At 53.1% G+C, this 15,143-nt stretch overlaps 1 protein-coding gene across 2 annotated transcripts in view; it reads left to right on the top strand.

Annotated features, from left to right (window-relative positions):
- Positions 1 to 15,143, top strand: part of LOC122554615 (retinoic acid receptor RXR-gamma-A-like) — a 147,937-nt gene that overhangs the window by 107,102 nt on the left and 25,692 nt on the right. For both annotated transcript variants that reach the window (XM_043699926.2, XM_043699925.2), the window contains exons 4-5: positions 5,818 to 5,997; positions 10,998 to 11,158. In XM_043699926.2, the coding sequence (XP_043555861.1) occupies positions 5,818 to 5,997; positions 10,998 to 11,158 (341 nt within the window). The remainder of the gene's footprint in view (positions 1 to 5,817; positions 5,998 to 10,997; positions 11,159 to 15,143) is intronic.

The following is a 15,143-nucleotide window of genomic DNA, read 5'->3' as shown; positions in this document are numbered from 1 at the left end:
CATTCACTGGGTTCCAATCTCCTCCTCCTCTCCCGAATGAGGATATGGATTAGGAGCAGAATTAGGCCGCTCAGCCCTTTTAACCGTGTGAGAGAAAAGGTTTCTCCTCTCACACCTGTCATCCATGTCTCCACCTTTAACCCTTCGTTTTCGCCTCTAGTTTGCTGTACAAGGGGAAACATCCCTCCCACATACACCCTGTCAAGACCCAGGTGATGGTTCTTTTGCCAGCTCCCTGAAACCCGTGCCCTTAGTTGCTGTCTCAAAGTCCATCACAGTTTTGAATATCTCTGACGTTTTGGCTTCTCTGCACAAATCGGACCCATTTTAAAAGTGGTCATTGGAGGTTCACTGTGGATACTAGGGATTTCTTTACACAAGGCATGCCAGAAATGATTGATGATCACGGCTTGCTTTGCTGCAGACCCTCCTGGGGCTATTTTTGTACAGTTACCAGGTTGGAAAGGTTCTTGCTTTTATCTCGTTCAGTTGGTGGGAAGCCCAATTGGAACGAGCCACGTTAAAGGAAAGCTTGCTGTGAACAAGTTGCCCAGCTAATTTTTAGATTACATTACAGTGTGGAAACAGGCCATCCGGCCCAACAAGTCCACACCGACCCACCGAAGCGCAACCCACCCATTCCCCTACATTTACCCCTTACCTAACACTCCAGGGAATTTAGCATGGCCAATTCACCTGACCTGCACATCTTTGGACTGTGGGAGGAAACCGGAGCACCCGGAGGAAACCCACGCAGACACGGGGAGAACGTGCAAACTCCACACAGTCAGTCGCCTGAGGTGGGAATTGAACCCAGGTCTCTGGTGCTGTGAGGCAGCAGTGCCAACCACTGTGCCACCGTGCCGCCCACACCCATTCCTCGCCCATTCCTGAAAAGCAAATCCTCTGCATAATGTCAGGATGAAACCAATCTGCTCTTTCAAAGGAATGATCTTAAGGTTGCATTTTCTGAGCAATCTACGAGACTTCAGTGGTGACTGTGTCGACTCAATCAGTCCTACACACTTAATCACGCGTGCCACATACTGTCCTTTTGCCTTGAAGACTAACCCATTGGTCAGTGTCACCAAACCAATCCCTGCAGAGAAATCTTTTTCTCCTTTTCTTTCCTGTTTGTGTTTGTATGCATGTTTTGGGGATATCTACAGGGATAACCATTCCCACTTCTATATTGCTGTGTATATTGACAAATATAAATCCTCATTTCTGTAAGTTTTGTTTTAAGAGTAGATCTATAATTTTGTTTGAAAAGGAACTTGCTTGGTAGTTCACCTTGTATCAAGGATCTCATAGGTAAGGTATTCACTTAGCCGTCTTGGTAACTGGTAAGTTGTTGCTGTATGCTGCCAGTGTAGCAGGGAGGCGCATTGGCTCAATGGTTAGCGCTGCTACCTCTCAGCGCCAGGGACCTGGGTTTGACTCCACCCTCAGGCAACTGCTTTGTGGTGTTTGCACATTCACCCCTCAGTCTGGGTTTCCTTCAGGTGCTCCAGTTTCCTCCCACAGCCCAAAAATGTGCAGTTTACCTGGATTGGCTATGGGAAATGCAGTGCTACAGGGATGGGGTAGGGGGATGGGTCTGGGATGCTCTTGGGAGGGTTGGTGTGGACTCGATGGGCCGAATGGTCTGTTTCCATACCGTAAGGAATCCAGAATACTAATGGAGACGTTGAGCTAGTACAGGAGCCTGTGTACATTATTAAACTGCAGGTCCCCATCTCTAATTGACACATGGCTATAGCCTAAAGCAAGAAGGGGCTTTATTTATTGCACCCAATACAGTTTTGCACTTCTTCCTCTGCAGCATCATATTTATTTCCAAAGTTTAACAGTGCCATATTCCCTCAGTGTTCCCAGAGGTTACTACCCACTGAAAGACCACCCTAGCTCAGGAGTCCAGACATCTCCAAACATCAAACCCTTGAAAATGGTGGGATGAAGGGGATGTTTAACTGATCAGGGGGATCAGATCCCTCTTTGGAAGTTAGAAGAGAGCCACAGAGTGTGAAACCAGCATTACGCACAGTCACTAGGGTCCCCGCTCCCAAATCCCCTGTCGCAGGGTCAGTGCTGACAGAGTGCAGCACTGTTGAATGGTCAGTGCTGAGGGAGTGCTGCACTGTGGGAGGGTCGCACTGTCGGAGGGTCAGTACTGAGGGAGTGCCACACTGTCAGAAGATCAGTACTGAGGGAGCACCACAGTGTCGGAGGGTCAGTACTGAGGGAGTGCCACAGTGTCGGAGGGTCAGTACTGAGGGAGCGCCGCACTGTCAGAGGGTCAGTGCTGAGGGAGCGCCACATAGTCGGTGGGTCAGTAAGGTCAATACAGAGGGAGTGCTGTATTATTGGTGGGACTGTACTGAGAGAGTGCCGCACTGTCGGAGGGTCAGTACTGAGGGAGCGCTGCACTGTCGGAGGGTCATTACTGAGGGAGCGCTGCACTGTCGACGGTCAGTACTGAGGGAGTGCCGCACTGTCAGAGGGTCAGTGCTGAGGGAGCGCCGCATTATCAAAGGGTCAGTACTGAGGGAGTACCGCACTGTCAGAGGGTCAGTACTGAGGGAGCGCTGCACTGTCAGAGGGTCAGTACTGAGGGAGCGCTGCACTGTCAGAGGGTCAGTACTGAGGGAGCGCTGCACTGTCAGAGGGTCAGTGCTGAGGGAGCGCCACATAGTCGGTGGGTCAGTAAGGTCAATACAGAGGGAGTGCTGTATTATTGGTGGGACTGTACTGAGAGAGTGCCGCACTGTCGGAGGGTCAGTACTGAGGGAGCGCTGCACTGTCGGAGGGTCATTACTGAGGGAGCGCTGCACTGTCGAACGGTCAGTACTGAGGGAGTGCCGCACTGTCAGAGGGTCAGTGCTGAGGGAGCGCCGCATTATCAAAGGGTCAGTACTGAGGGAGTACCGCACTGTCAGAGGGTCAGTACTGAGGGAGCGCTGCACTGTCGGAGGGTCAGTACTGAGGGAGCGCTGCACTGTCGGAGGGTCATTACTGAGGGAGGGCCGCACTGTCAGAGGGTTAGTGCTGAGGGAGCGCCGCACTGTCGGAGGGTCAGTGCTGAGGGAGCGCCGCACTGTCAGAGGGTCAGTGCTGAGGGAGCGCCGCATTATCAAAGGGTCAGTACTGAGGGAGTGCCGCACTGTCAGAGAGTCAGTGCTGAGGGAGCGCCGCATTATCAGAGGGTCAGTACTGAGGGAGGGCCGCAGTGCCGGAGGATCAGTACTGAGGGAGCGCCGCGCTGTCGGAGGGTCAGTACTGAGGGAATGACGCACTGTCGGAGGGTCAGTACTGAGAGAGCACGGTACTGTCGGAGGGTCACTGCTGAGGAAGTGTCGCACTGTCGGAGGGTCAGTACTGAGGGAGCGCCGCACTGTCAGAGGGTCAGTGCTGAGGGAGTGTCGTACTGTCAGAGGGTCAGTGCTGAGGGAGTGTCGTACTGTCAGAGGGTCAGTGCTGAGGGAGTGTCGTACTGTTGGAGGGTCAAATGTTAAACATAATCCGCCCAATGGGTGCAAAAGATGCCATGACACAAAATCAGGGAGTTCTCCCAAGTGTCCTGACCAGAGTTCATCCCTCAATCAACATAATCTCAACAGATTATCTGGTGATTATTACATTGCTGTATACATAATTGCTGCTCTCATTCCCCATTTTTGTGCCATGACTCCACTTCAACAGTACAGAAAAGCTGTAAAGTATTTTGGAACATGGTGAGGTTATGAAGGGCACTACTGAAATGCAAGTCTGTTTTTTAATATGTACAAGAGTGCAACAGATTTAAACGTAGCTTTGAAAACTACTAAATGATTGATGGGTGCAGCAATTACATTCAAATCTCTTGCATTATGAATGCTTTAATTAGGGCATTCGGCATTTCTACATGGGGTTGGATCCCAGCTCTAACCAAGCACTAACCAATCAATCAACAAGAACAAGTGATGATAGCAGTGTTTGCAAACTATCAGGCCTTGATCTTCCATGGCACCAGCTCAATATCCGTCCGCTATAACCACCCTTTGATGTGAATGTGGGAGGGTTCATTCAGAGCAGTGTGGGGTGGGGAGAGAGATCGCGAGACCCTCCTCTCTGGACTGAGTGGGTAGAAGGGGATCCTGGGTACACGAAGGGTGGCTGTGCCCATCAATCAGACGTTTGAAATATGAGCTGAGTTTCAATCAGCCACCCTTTGCTTTCTGCAGTTGGAATTGTGTGCACTGTGAGTAGTGTTAGGTTCAGTGCAAACACACCAACAAAGGGAAAATTCTGGCGATGCTGGTAATGTTACCGAGGGCCCAGGTTAGTGCTCTTGGGACACGTCTTCACATACCACCATTGCTGCTGGTGAAGTTTCAGTTTATTTATTAAAACAGGAACATAATAGGAGCTTCATGACACTGATCATTGCAGAAACCCATCTGGTCCAGCGATGTCCTTTAGGGAAGGAAATCTGTCATCCTTACCTGGTGTGGCCTCAGTGTGACTCCAAACCTACACCAGTGCGATGACTATTAGCTGCCCTCTGAAATGGCTGAGCAATCTGCTCAGTTCGAGGGAAATTGGGGATGACACTGACAACTATTTCCACAGCCTAGGCAAGGGTTAAAACAAGGGAGGTGTTTGAGACCCAACAGTTGGGTCTAATATAGACTTTAGATTTATGCAGTAAATGCCTTATTCCATCCTTAGAAATGGTTTACGTGTAAATACGCACCAAACAGCCCAGAAACAGAAAATGATCAATTGATCTTTTTCAGTTTTCTCCAAATTACCATCACCATTGGCCGGGAGAAAGCCCCTTTGCAGATAGTGTCCTTGTAGAGCATAGAAACAAGCCATTTGGCCTACCTGGGTATATTCTAGTTTTCACGTATATGTTATACATATCCTCCTCTTCCTACCTGAGGACAGTGTCCACCTGGGAGAGGGGTTGGGGCTTAGGTACAATGTGTCATCTAAAAACTAGCATGTCTGATACAGTAGCCCTCCTTCAGTACTGCAATGCAATTATAGAGTCCCTGCAATGTGGAAACAGGCCGTTTGGCCCAACAAGTCCACATCGACCCTCCAAAGAACATCCCACACAGATCCAAACCCCACCCCATTCCCTGTAACCCTGCATTTCCCCTGACTAACGCACCTAACCTACACATCTCAGAACTCCATGGGTAATTTAGCAAGGCCAATCCACCTAACTTGCACATCTTTGAACAGTGAGAGGAAACTAGAGCACCTGGAGGAAACCCACGCAGACATGGGGAGAATGTGCTGACTCCACTCAGACAGTCGCCAGAGGCTGGAATTGAACCCTAGTTCTGGTGCTGAGAGGCAGCAGTACTAACCACTGAGCCATTGTGCCACTGTAGGGGAGTATTTTCTGTCTCACACAAAGACACAGAAAGACAGATACACACACTCTCTCTGTCTCGCTCTCTCTCGCTCGCTCTCGCTCTCGCTCTCTCGCTCTCGCTCTCGCTCTCGCTCTCTCTCTCTCTCTGGTTAGGATTTGAAATGTATTGCCTGAGAGTGTGGTGGAGGCTTTCAAAATGACACGTAATCATTATCTGAAAAGGAAGGTTGTTTGGGGTCACAGGGTGAAGAAGCCTTGGGTGATTCTCTCCTCCCAAAGGGCCAGCACAGACACATTGGGCCGAATGACCTCCGCTGTACAGTGACCATTCTGTGATGGGGCAGTGGCATCGTTCTGTCGCTCAGTCTCAGTGTATACTCACACTTATTATCATGGAGCCATCAGTAACATACTCTCTCTCTCTCTCTCTCTCTCTCTCTCTCCAGGGAAACATTACGGGGTATACAGCTGTGAGGGCTGCAAAGGCTTCTTCAAACGGACCGTGCGCAAGGACCTCACCTACACTTGTCGTGACACCAAGGATTGCATCATCGACAAACGCCAACGCAATCGCTGCCAGTACTGTCGCTACCAGAAATGTCTGGCCACGGGCATGAAGAGGGAAGGTAGCTGCCAATATCTTTGCCTCTTTTCAATATGTTGGGAGCTGGCTCCCACCCCTCACACTGACAGTCCCCTCCTCTCACACTGACAGTCCCCTCCTCTCTCACTGACTCCATCCCCTCACACTGACAGTCCCCCCCTCACACTGACAGTCCCCTCCTCTCACACTGACAGTCCCCTCCTCTCACACTGACTCCATCCCCTCACACTGACAGTCCCCCCCTCACACTGACAGTCCCCACCCCTCACACTGACTCCCTCCCCTCACAATGACAGTCCCCACCCCTCACACTGACAGTCCCCACCCCTCACACTGACTCCCTCCCCCTCACACTGACAGTTCCCTCCACTTACAATGACAGTCCCCTCCCCTCACACTGACAGTCCCCTCCCCTCACAATGACAGTCCCCACCCCTCACACTGACAGTCCCCACCCCTCACACTGACTCCCTCCCCTCACACTGATTCCCTCCCCTCACACTGACAGTCCCCCCCCTCACAATGACAGTCCCCTCCCCTCACACTGACAGTCCCCCCCTCACAATGACAGTCCCCACCCCTCACACTGACAGTCCCCCCCCTCACACTGACAGTCCACTCCCCTCACACTGACAGTCCCCTCCCCTCACACTGACAGTCCCCTCCCCTCACACAGACTCCCTCCCCTCACACTGACAGTCCCCTCCCCTCACACAGACTCCCTCCCCTCACAATGACAGTCCCAATCCCTCACACTGACAGTCCCCACACCTCACACAGACTCACTCCCCTCTCACTGACAGTCCCCTCCCCTCACACTGATAGTCCCCTCCCTCACACTGACAGTCACCTCCCCTCACACTGACCCCCTCCCCTCACACTGACAATCCCCTCCCCTCACACTGCCAGTCCCCTTGCCTCACACTGACCCCCTCCCCTCACACTGACAGTCCCCTCCCCTCACACTGACTCCATCCCCTCACACTGACAGTCCCCTCCCCTCACACTGACAGTCACCTCCCCTCACACTGACAGTCCCCTCCCCTCACACTGACATTCCCCCCCCTCACACTGACAGTCCCCTCCCCTCACACTGACAGTCCCCTCCCCTCACACTGACAGTCCCCTCCCCTCACACAGACTCCCTCCCCTCACACTGACAATCCCCTCCCCTCACACTGACAATTGCCTCCCCTCACACTGACAGTCCCCTCCCCTCACACTGACAGTCCCCTCCCCTCACACTGACAGTCCCCACCCCTCACACTGACTGTCCCCACCCCTCACACTGACTGTCCCTCCCCTCACACTGACTGTCCCCTCCCCTCACACTGACAGTCCCCACCCCTCATACTTACAGTCCCCACCCCTCATACTTACAGTCCCCACCCCTCATACTTACAGTCCCCACCCCTCACACTGACAATCCCCTCCCCTCACACTGACAATCCCTTCCCCTCACACTGACAGTCCCCTCCCCTCACACTGACAGTCCCCTCCCCTCACACTGGCTCCCTCCCCTCACACTGACTCCCTCCCCTCACACTGACTCCCTCCCCTCACACTGACAGTCCCCTCCCCTCACACTGACAGTCCCCTCCCCTCACACTGACCGTCCCCTTCCCTCGCACTGACCCCCTCCCCTCACACTGACCGTCCCCTCCCCTCACACTGACCGTCCCCTTCCCTCACACTGACCCCCTCCCCTCACACTGATCGTCCCCTTCCCTCACACTGACCCCCTCCCCTCACACTGACCCCCTCCCCTCACACTGACCCCCTCCCCTCACACTGACTCCCTCCCCTCACACTGACAGTTCCCTCCCCTCACACTGACCCCCTCCCCTCACACTGACCCCCTCCCCTCACACTGACTCCCTCCCCTCACACTGACAATCCCCTCCCCTCACACTGACAGTCCCCACTCTTATAGGGGAGGGGACTGAGGGGAGGGGACTGAGGGGAGGGGACAGTCAGTGTGAGGGGAGGGGACAGTCAGTGTGAGGGGAGGGGACAGTCAGTGTGAGGGGTGGGGACAGTGTGAGGGGAGGGGGTCAGTGTGAGGGAAGGGGACGATCAGTGTGAGGGGAGGGGGTCAGTGTGAGGGGAGGGGACGGTCAGTGTGAGGGGAGGGGGTCAGTGCGAGGGAAGGGGACGGTCAGTGTGAGGGGAGGGGACTGTCAGTGTGAGGGGAGGGGACTGTCAGTGTGAGGGGAGGGAGCCAGTGTGAGGGGAGGGGACTGTCAGTGTGAGGGGAGGGGACTGTCAGTGTGAGGGGAGGGGATTGTCAGTGTGAGGGGTGGGGACTGTAAGTATGAGGGGTGGGGACTGTCAGTGTGAGGGGAGGGGACAGTCAGTGTGAGGGGAGGGACAGTCTAATCTAACCTAATCTAATCTAATCTAATCTCCCCTCACACTGACCCCCTCCCCTCACACTGACAGTCCCCTCCCCTCACACTGACAGTCCCCTCCCCTCACACTGACTCCCTCCCCTCACACTGACTCCCTCCCCTCACACTGACAGTCCCCTCCCCTCACACTGACCCCCTCCCCTCACACTGATAGTCCCCTCCCTCACACTGACCCCCTCCTCTCACACTGACAGTCCACTCCCTCACACTGACGGTCCCCTCCCTCACACTGACAGTCCCCTCCCCTCAAACTGACCATCCCCCCCTCACAATGACAGTCCCCTCCCCTCACACTGACTCCCTCCCCTCACACTGAAAGTCCCCCCCCACACACTGACAGTCCCCTCCCCTCACGCTGATAGTCCCCTCCCCTCACACTGAAAGTCCCCCCCACACACTGACAGTCCCCCCCACACACTGACAGTCCCCTCCCTTCACGCTGATAGTCCCCTCCCCTCACGCTGATAGTCCCCTCCCCTCACGCTGATAGTCCCCTCCCTTCACACTGACAGTCCCCACCCCTCACACTGACAGTCCCCTCCCCTCACACTGACAGTCCCCTCCCCTCACACTGACAGTCCCCTCCCCTCACACTGAATCCCTTCCCTCACACTGACAGTCCCCTCCCCTCACACTGACAGTCGCCTTCCCTCACGCTGACAGTCCCCCCCCTCACATTGACAGTCCCCCCCCTCACATTGACAGTCCCCTCCCCTCACACTGACAGTCCCCTCCCCTCACACTGACAGTCCCCTCCCCTCACGCTGACAGTCCCCTCCCCTCACACAGTCCCCCCCTCACATTGACAGTCCCCTCCCCTCTCACTGACAGTCCCCTCGCCTCACACTGACCCCCTCCCATCACACTGACAGTCCCCTCCCCTCATACTGACAGTCTCCTCCCCTCACACTGCCAGTCCCCTTGCCTCACACTGACCCCCTCCCCTCACACTGACAGTCTCCTCCCCTCACACTGACTGTTCCCTCCTCTGATGCTGAGTCACACCCCCTCCCCTCAGCTGACACTCCCCTATCCACAGTGACACTCCAACACCTCCTTGCCCTCACGCTGACACTAACCCCTCCCCTCCCCACGCTGACATCGCCCCCACGCCATCCCAAAGCTGACACTCCACCCTCCCCGACACTTACCCCCTCCCCTCACTTTGCCTCCCCCCGCTCATGCGTACACTCCCCCCTCACACTAACTCCCCTTACGCTGCCGCTCCCCCCTCCCCTCAAACTGGCGCCCCCCTTTCCCCCGCGCCTGCCATGCACATGCTTATCAAGGACAACTCTACCTCTTATGAATATCAGTGGCCGGGCAAGTTTTGTGTTGAATTAGTTCGAAGAATAGCCGTCTGTATGTAACCATGCAATCAGCTTTTGACAGAAACAGGACTGGTATTGTGCCGCAGAGCTTCTGTGGAATTGTTTTCCACTGAGCATTCAGAAGGCTCAGTAACAGATTGGAGAACCCATGGTCTCTGCAAACCCTCAGAGAGTGCTTGATAAGATTCCATCGGACAGGTTAGCTGTAATATTGAGAGGATATGAAATTGGAAGCGAGCTTCTCACCTTAGTCAGACAGAAGATAGGTGACAGTCACTAGGGCTACCCTAACTGACTGGATCTGATTGCTGACATCTCTGAGTGTCCTGTATTGGAAGGTTAGCTTTTCACTTCTCAAAATTCACTGAACTCATCCAAGTCTGTAGGCAGCACCGTGTCAGGTGCCACACCAAAGAGGTGAAAGCTATACAGGGAACTGCAGCTGCTGGGAGAGGGCAGGATCTCTGAGGGATTATACTTGTCTGGATGAGTGCAGCTCCAACAATGCATCAGAGGCTCAGTACCATCCAGGAAGGACAAAGCAGTCCACCTGATTGGTAGGCTATCCATCCACTTCAACCTTCACTTCCTTCACCAACAGTGCTCAGTAACAGCAATATATCCCATCTATGAGATGCACTGCAGTAACTCACTGAGGCTCCTTAGACTGTACCTTCCAAACACCTGACCTCAATGAGAACACAGATATCAGATCCATGGGATCCTCGCCATTGTAAATTACCCTCCAGACCACTCACTGTCCTGACTTTGCCACTCCTTCACTGTTGCTGGGTCAAAATCCTGGAATTCCCTCCCTAAGGGCATTGTGGGTCAACCCAAAGCAGTGGTTGAAGAAGCAGCTCACCCCCATCTTCTCAAGGGGCAACTAGGGCTAGGCAATAAACACTGGCCCACACACCCACTTCCAATGGAAGAATTAAAAAGTGGAAGACCGGATAAGGACTGTGTGTGCCAGGAGTGCCCGTCAGTGCCTGGGGTGTATGGGAAATCCGCCAGGGATCCCAGTCCAGAGGCACATCCATCGTGATTGGTGCTACACAAGGACAGAATCAGATGGTTTCTCTGCTATATCGGTGGAGAGTTCCTGTCAGCATCTCAGCTCTCTGCTGAGAATGAGGGAGGGAGGGGAGATGGCTCAGGAGAGGCAGTTAAAGGTGGGGAAAGGGGCTAGTTCACAAGGAGACTCCGTTTCCGCTCAGAGTAAAGTCAGATGTATTTCAGAGTCCTGCTTTTCTGCACAACATCCAATTTGCTTTCAGCTGTTCAAGAGGAGAGGCAACGGGGGAAGGAGCGAAGTGACAATGAGCTGGAACCCAGCAGCAGCATCAATGACGACATGCCAGTGGAGAAAATTCTAGAAGCAGAACTAGCTGTGGAACCAAAGACAGAGACATACGTGGATGCCAGTCCAGGAAATTCGGTGTGTAATTCCCTTCCACCTCTCTTTCTGCTTAACATAAGAACTAAAGTGAAATGTTGTTTTAACAAAAGCATTGTGCACTTTTAAATATGTTGGCGATTGCTTGTCTCCCAGTTGGCCTGCTGTCAGTCACAACACTCCCCTGTATCAGTTGTCAGCAGGGAATCTTTTTGAGGTGTGATCTCCCCAGTCTATCTGTGAACCAAACTGGGGGAGTTTGCTGTCATTCTCATTGCTCCCACTTTGCCAGTCTTGTCCAGCCTAATACCCCATCAGCACAGGCTTCCTCCAGTGTGTGATGATGAGTGGGGTCACAGTGACGTGTTGTCATGAGACTTGGTCCCTTTCCACAACTTTACTGCTGCCTGGTTAGGTGCTAAGAATGTGACCTTAGGGCTAGGTACTACAGTGACCTTGCACCCTGGCTTAGGGTTGAACAAGGGTAGGACTGATGAGGTGATGTTTTCCACATTCTGCTGACTGTGTTTGATGGGGACATTGTTGAAGAAGCTTTACTTTTAAATTAAAAGTGTAGACAGAGCTTCACTCTGTATCTAACCCCATGCTTACTCTTTATCTGTCCTGGGAGTGTTTGATGGGGACAGTGTAGAGAGAGCTTTACTCTGTATCTAACCCCGTGCTGTCCCTGTCCTGGGAGTGTTTGATCGGGACAGTGTAGAGGGAGCTTTACTCTGTATCTAACCCCGTGCTGTCCCTGTCCTGGGAGTGTTTGATGGGGACAGTGTAGAGGAAGCTTTACTCTGTATCTAACCCTGTGCTGTCCCTGTCCTGGGAGTGTTTGATAGGGACAGTGTAGAGGGAGCTTTACTCTGTATCTAACCCCGTGCTGTCCCTGTCCTGGGAGTATTTGATAGGGACAGTGTAGAGAGAGCTTTACTCTGTATCTAACCCCGTGCTGTCCCTGTCCTGGGAGTGTTTGATGGGGACAGTGTAGAGAGAGCTTTACTCTGTATCTAACCCCGTGCTGTCCCTGTCCTGGGAGTGTTTGATGGGGACAGTGTAGAGAGAGCTTTACTCTGTATCTAACCCCGTGCTGTCCCTGTCCTGGGAGTGTTTGATGGGGACAGTGTAGAGAGAGCTTTACTCTGTATCTAACCCCGTGCTGTCCCTGTCCTGGGAGTGTTTGATGGGGACAGTGTAGAGAGAGCTTTACTCTGTATCTAACCCCGTGCTGTCCCTGTCCTGGGAGTGTTTGATGGGGACAGTGTAGAGAGAGCTTTACTCTGTATCTAACTCCGTGCTGTCCCTGTCCTGGGAGTGTTTGATGGGGACAGTGTAGAGGGAGCTTTACTCTGTATCTAACCCTGTGCTGTCCCTGTCCTGGGAGTGTTTGATGGGGACAGTGTAGAGGAAGCTTTACTCTGTATCTAACCCTGTGCTGTCCCTGTCCTGGGAGTGTTTGATGGGGACAGTGTAGAGGGAGCTTTACTCTGTATCTAACCCCGTGCTGTCCCTGGCCTGGGAGTGTTTGATGGGGACAGTGTAGAGGGAGCTTTACTCTGTATCTAACCCCGTGCTGTCCCTGTCCTGGGAGTGTTTGATGGGGACAGTGTAGAGGAAGCTTTACTCTGTATCTAACCCTGTGCTGTCCCTGTCCTGGGAGTGTTTGATGGGGACAGTGTAGAGGGAGCTTTACTCTGTATCTAACCCTGTGCTGTCCCTGTCCTGGGAGTGTTTGATAGGGACAGTGTAGAGGGAGCTTTACTCTGTATCTAACCCCGTGCTGTCCCTGTCCTGGCAGTATTTGATGGGGGACAGTGTAGAGGGAGCTTTACTCTGTATCTAACCCCGTGCTGTCCCTGTCCTGGGAGTGTTTGATGGGGACAGTGTGGAGGGAGCTTTACCCTGTATCTAACCCCATGCTGTCCCTGTCCTGGGAGTGTTTGATGGGGACAGTGTAGAGGGAGCTTTACTCTGTATCTAACCCCGTGCTGTCCCTGTCCTGGGAGTGTTTGATGGGGACAGTGTAGAGAGAGCTTTACTCTGTATCTAACCCCGTGCTGTTCCTGTCCTGGGAGTGTTTGATGGGGACAGTGTAGAGAGAGCTTTACTCTGTATCTAACCCCGTACTGTCCCTGTCCTGGGAGTGTTTGATGGGGACAGTGTAGAGAGAGCTTTACTCTGTATCTAACCCCGTGCTGTCCCTGTCCTGGGAGTGTTTGATGGGGACAGTGTAGAGGGAGCTTTACTCTGTATCTAACCCCGTGCTGTCCCTGTCCTGGGAGTGTTTGATGGGGACAGTGTAGAGGGAGCTTTACTCTGTATCTAACCCCGTGCTGTCCCTGTCCTGGGAGTGTTTGATAGGGACAGTGTAGAGGGAGCTTTACTCTGTATCTAACCCCGTGCTGTCCCTGTCCTGGGAGTGTTTGATAGGGACAGTGTAGAGGGAGCTTTACTCTGTATCTAACCCCGTGCTGTCCCTGTCCTGGGAGTGTTTGATGGGGACAGTGTAGAGGGAGCTTTACTCTGTATCTAACCCCGTGCTGTCCCTGTCCTGGGAGTGTTTGATGGGGACAGTGTGGAGGGAGCTTTACTCTGTATCTAACCCCGTGCTGTCCCTGTCCTGGGAGTGTTTGATGGGGACAGTGTAGAGGGAGCTTTACTCTGTATCTAACCCTGAGCTGTCCCTGTCCTGGGAGTGTTTGATAGGGACAGTGTGGAGGGAGCTTTACTCTGTATCTAACCCCGTGCTGTCCCTGTCCTGGGAGTGTTTGATGGGGACAGTGTGGAGGGAGCTTTACTCTGTATCTAACCCCGTGCTGTCCCTGTCCTGGGAGTGTTTGATGGGGACAGTGTAGAGGGAGCTTTACTCTGTATCTAACCCTGAGCTGTCCCTGTCCTGGGAGTGTTTGATGGGGACAGTGTAGAGGGAGCTTTACTCTGTATCTAACCCCGTGCTGTCCCTGTCCTGGGAGTGTTTGATGGGGACAGTGTGGAGGGAGCTTTACTCTGTATCTAACCCCGTGCTGTCCCTGTCCTGGGAGTGTTTGATGGGGACAGTGTAAACAGAACTTTACTTTCAGTTAAAAAGAATAGTTAGAGTCTTATTCTGTACCTAACCCTGTCTCTTACCTCTTCTGAGCTGAAAAATGTGTTGCTGGAAAAGCGCAGCAGGTCAGGCAGCATCCAAGGAGCAGGAGAATCGACGTTTCAGGCATAAGCCCTTCTTCAGGAATCTCTTCTGGGAGTGTTTGATGAGAACAGTGTGGAGGCAGCTTTGCTTTCTTTCATTTTGAAAGATTGGAGGAGGCTTTTTCAGTTTAGAAGAGTAGAGGAAGCTTCGCTGTGTATCTAACCATGTGCTGTCCCTGTCCTGGGAGTGTTTGATGGGGACAGTGTAGAGAGAGCTTTACTCTGTATCTAACCCCGTGCTGTCCCTGTCCTGGGAGTGTTTGATGGGGACAGTGTAGAGGGAGCTTTACTCTGTATCTAACCCTGTGCTGTCCCTGTCCTGGGAGTGTTTGATGGGGACAGTGTAGAGGAAGCTTTACTCTGTATCTAACCCCGTGCTGTCCCTGTCCTGGGAGTGTTTGATGGGGACAGTGTAGAGAGAGCTTTACTCTGTATCTAACCCCGTGCTGTCCCTGTCCTGGGAGTGTTTGATGGGGACAGTGTAGAGGGAGCTTTACTCTGTATCTAACCCCGTGCTGTCCCTGTCCTGGGAGTGTTTGATGGGGACAGTGTAGAGGAAGCTTTACTCTGTATCTAACCCTGTGCTGTCCCTGTCCTGGGAGTGTTTGATGGGGACAGTGTAGAGGGAGCTTTACTCTGTATCTAACCCTGTGCTGTCCCTGTCCTGGGAGTGTTTGATAGGGACAGTGTAGAGGGAGCTTTACTCTGTATCTAACCCCGTGCTGTCCCTGTCCTGGCAGTATTTGATGGGGGACAGTGTAGAGGGAGCTTTACTCTGTATCTAACCCCGTGCTGTCCCTGTCCTGGGAGTGTTTGATGGGGACAGTGTGGA

Source organism: Chiloscyllium plagiosum, unplaced genomic scaffold (genome assembly GCF_037043375.1).
Source record: "Chiloscyllium plagiosum isolate Xiang-an unplaced genomic scaffold, Cpla_swu_hap1 HiC_scaffold_9, whole genome shotgun sequence".
Taxonomy (NCBI): Eukaryota; Metazoa; Chordata; class Chondrichthyes; order Orectolobiformes; family Hemiscylliidae; genus Chiloscyllium; species Chiloscyllium plagiosum.
The sequence above is the reverse complement of the archived record's forward strand: the minus strand, read 5'-3'. Positions and strand labels throughout refer to the sequence as shown.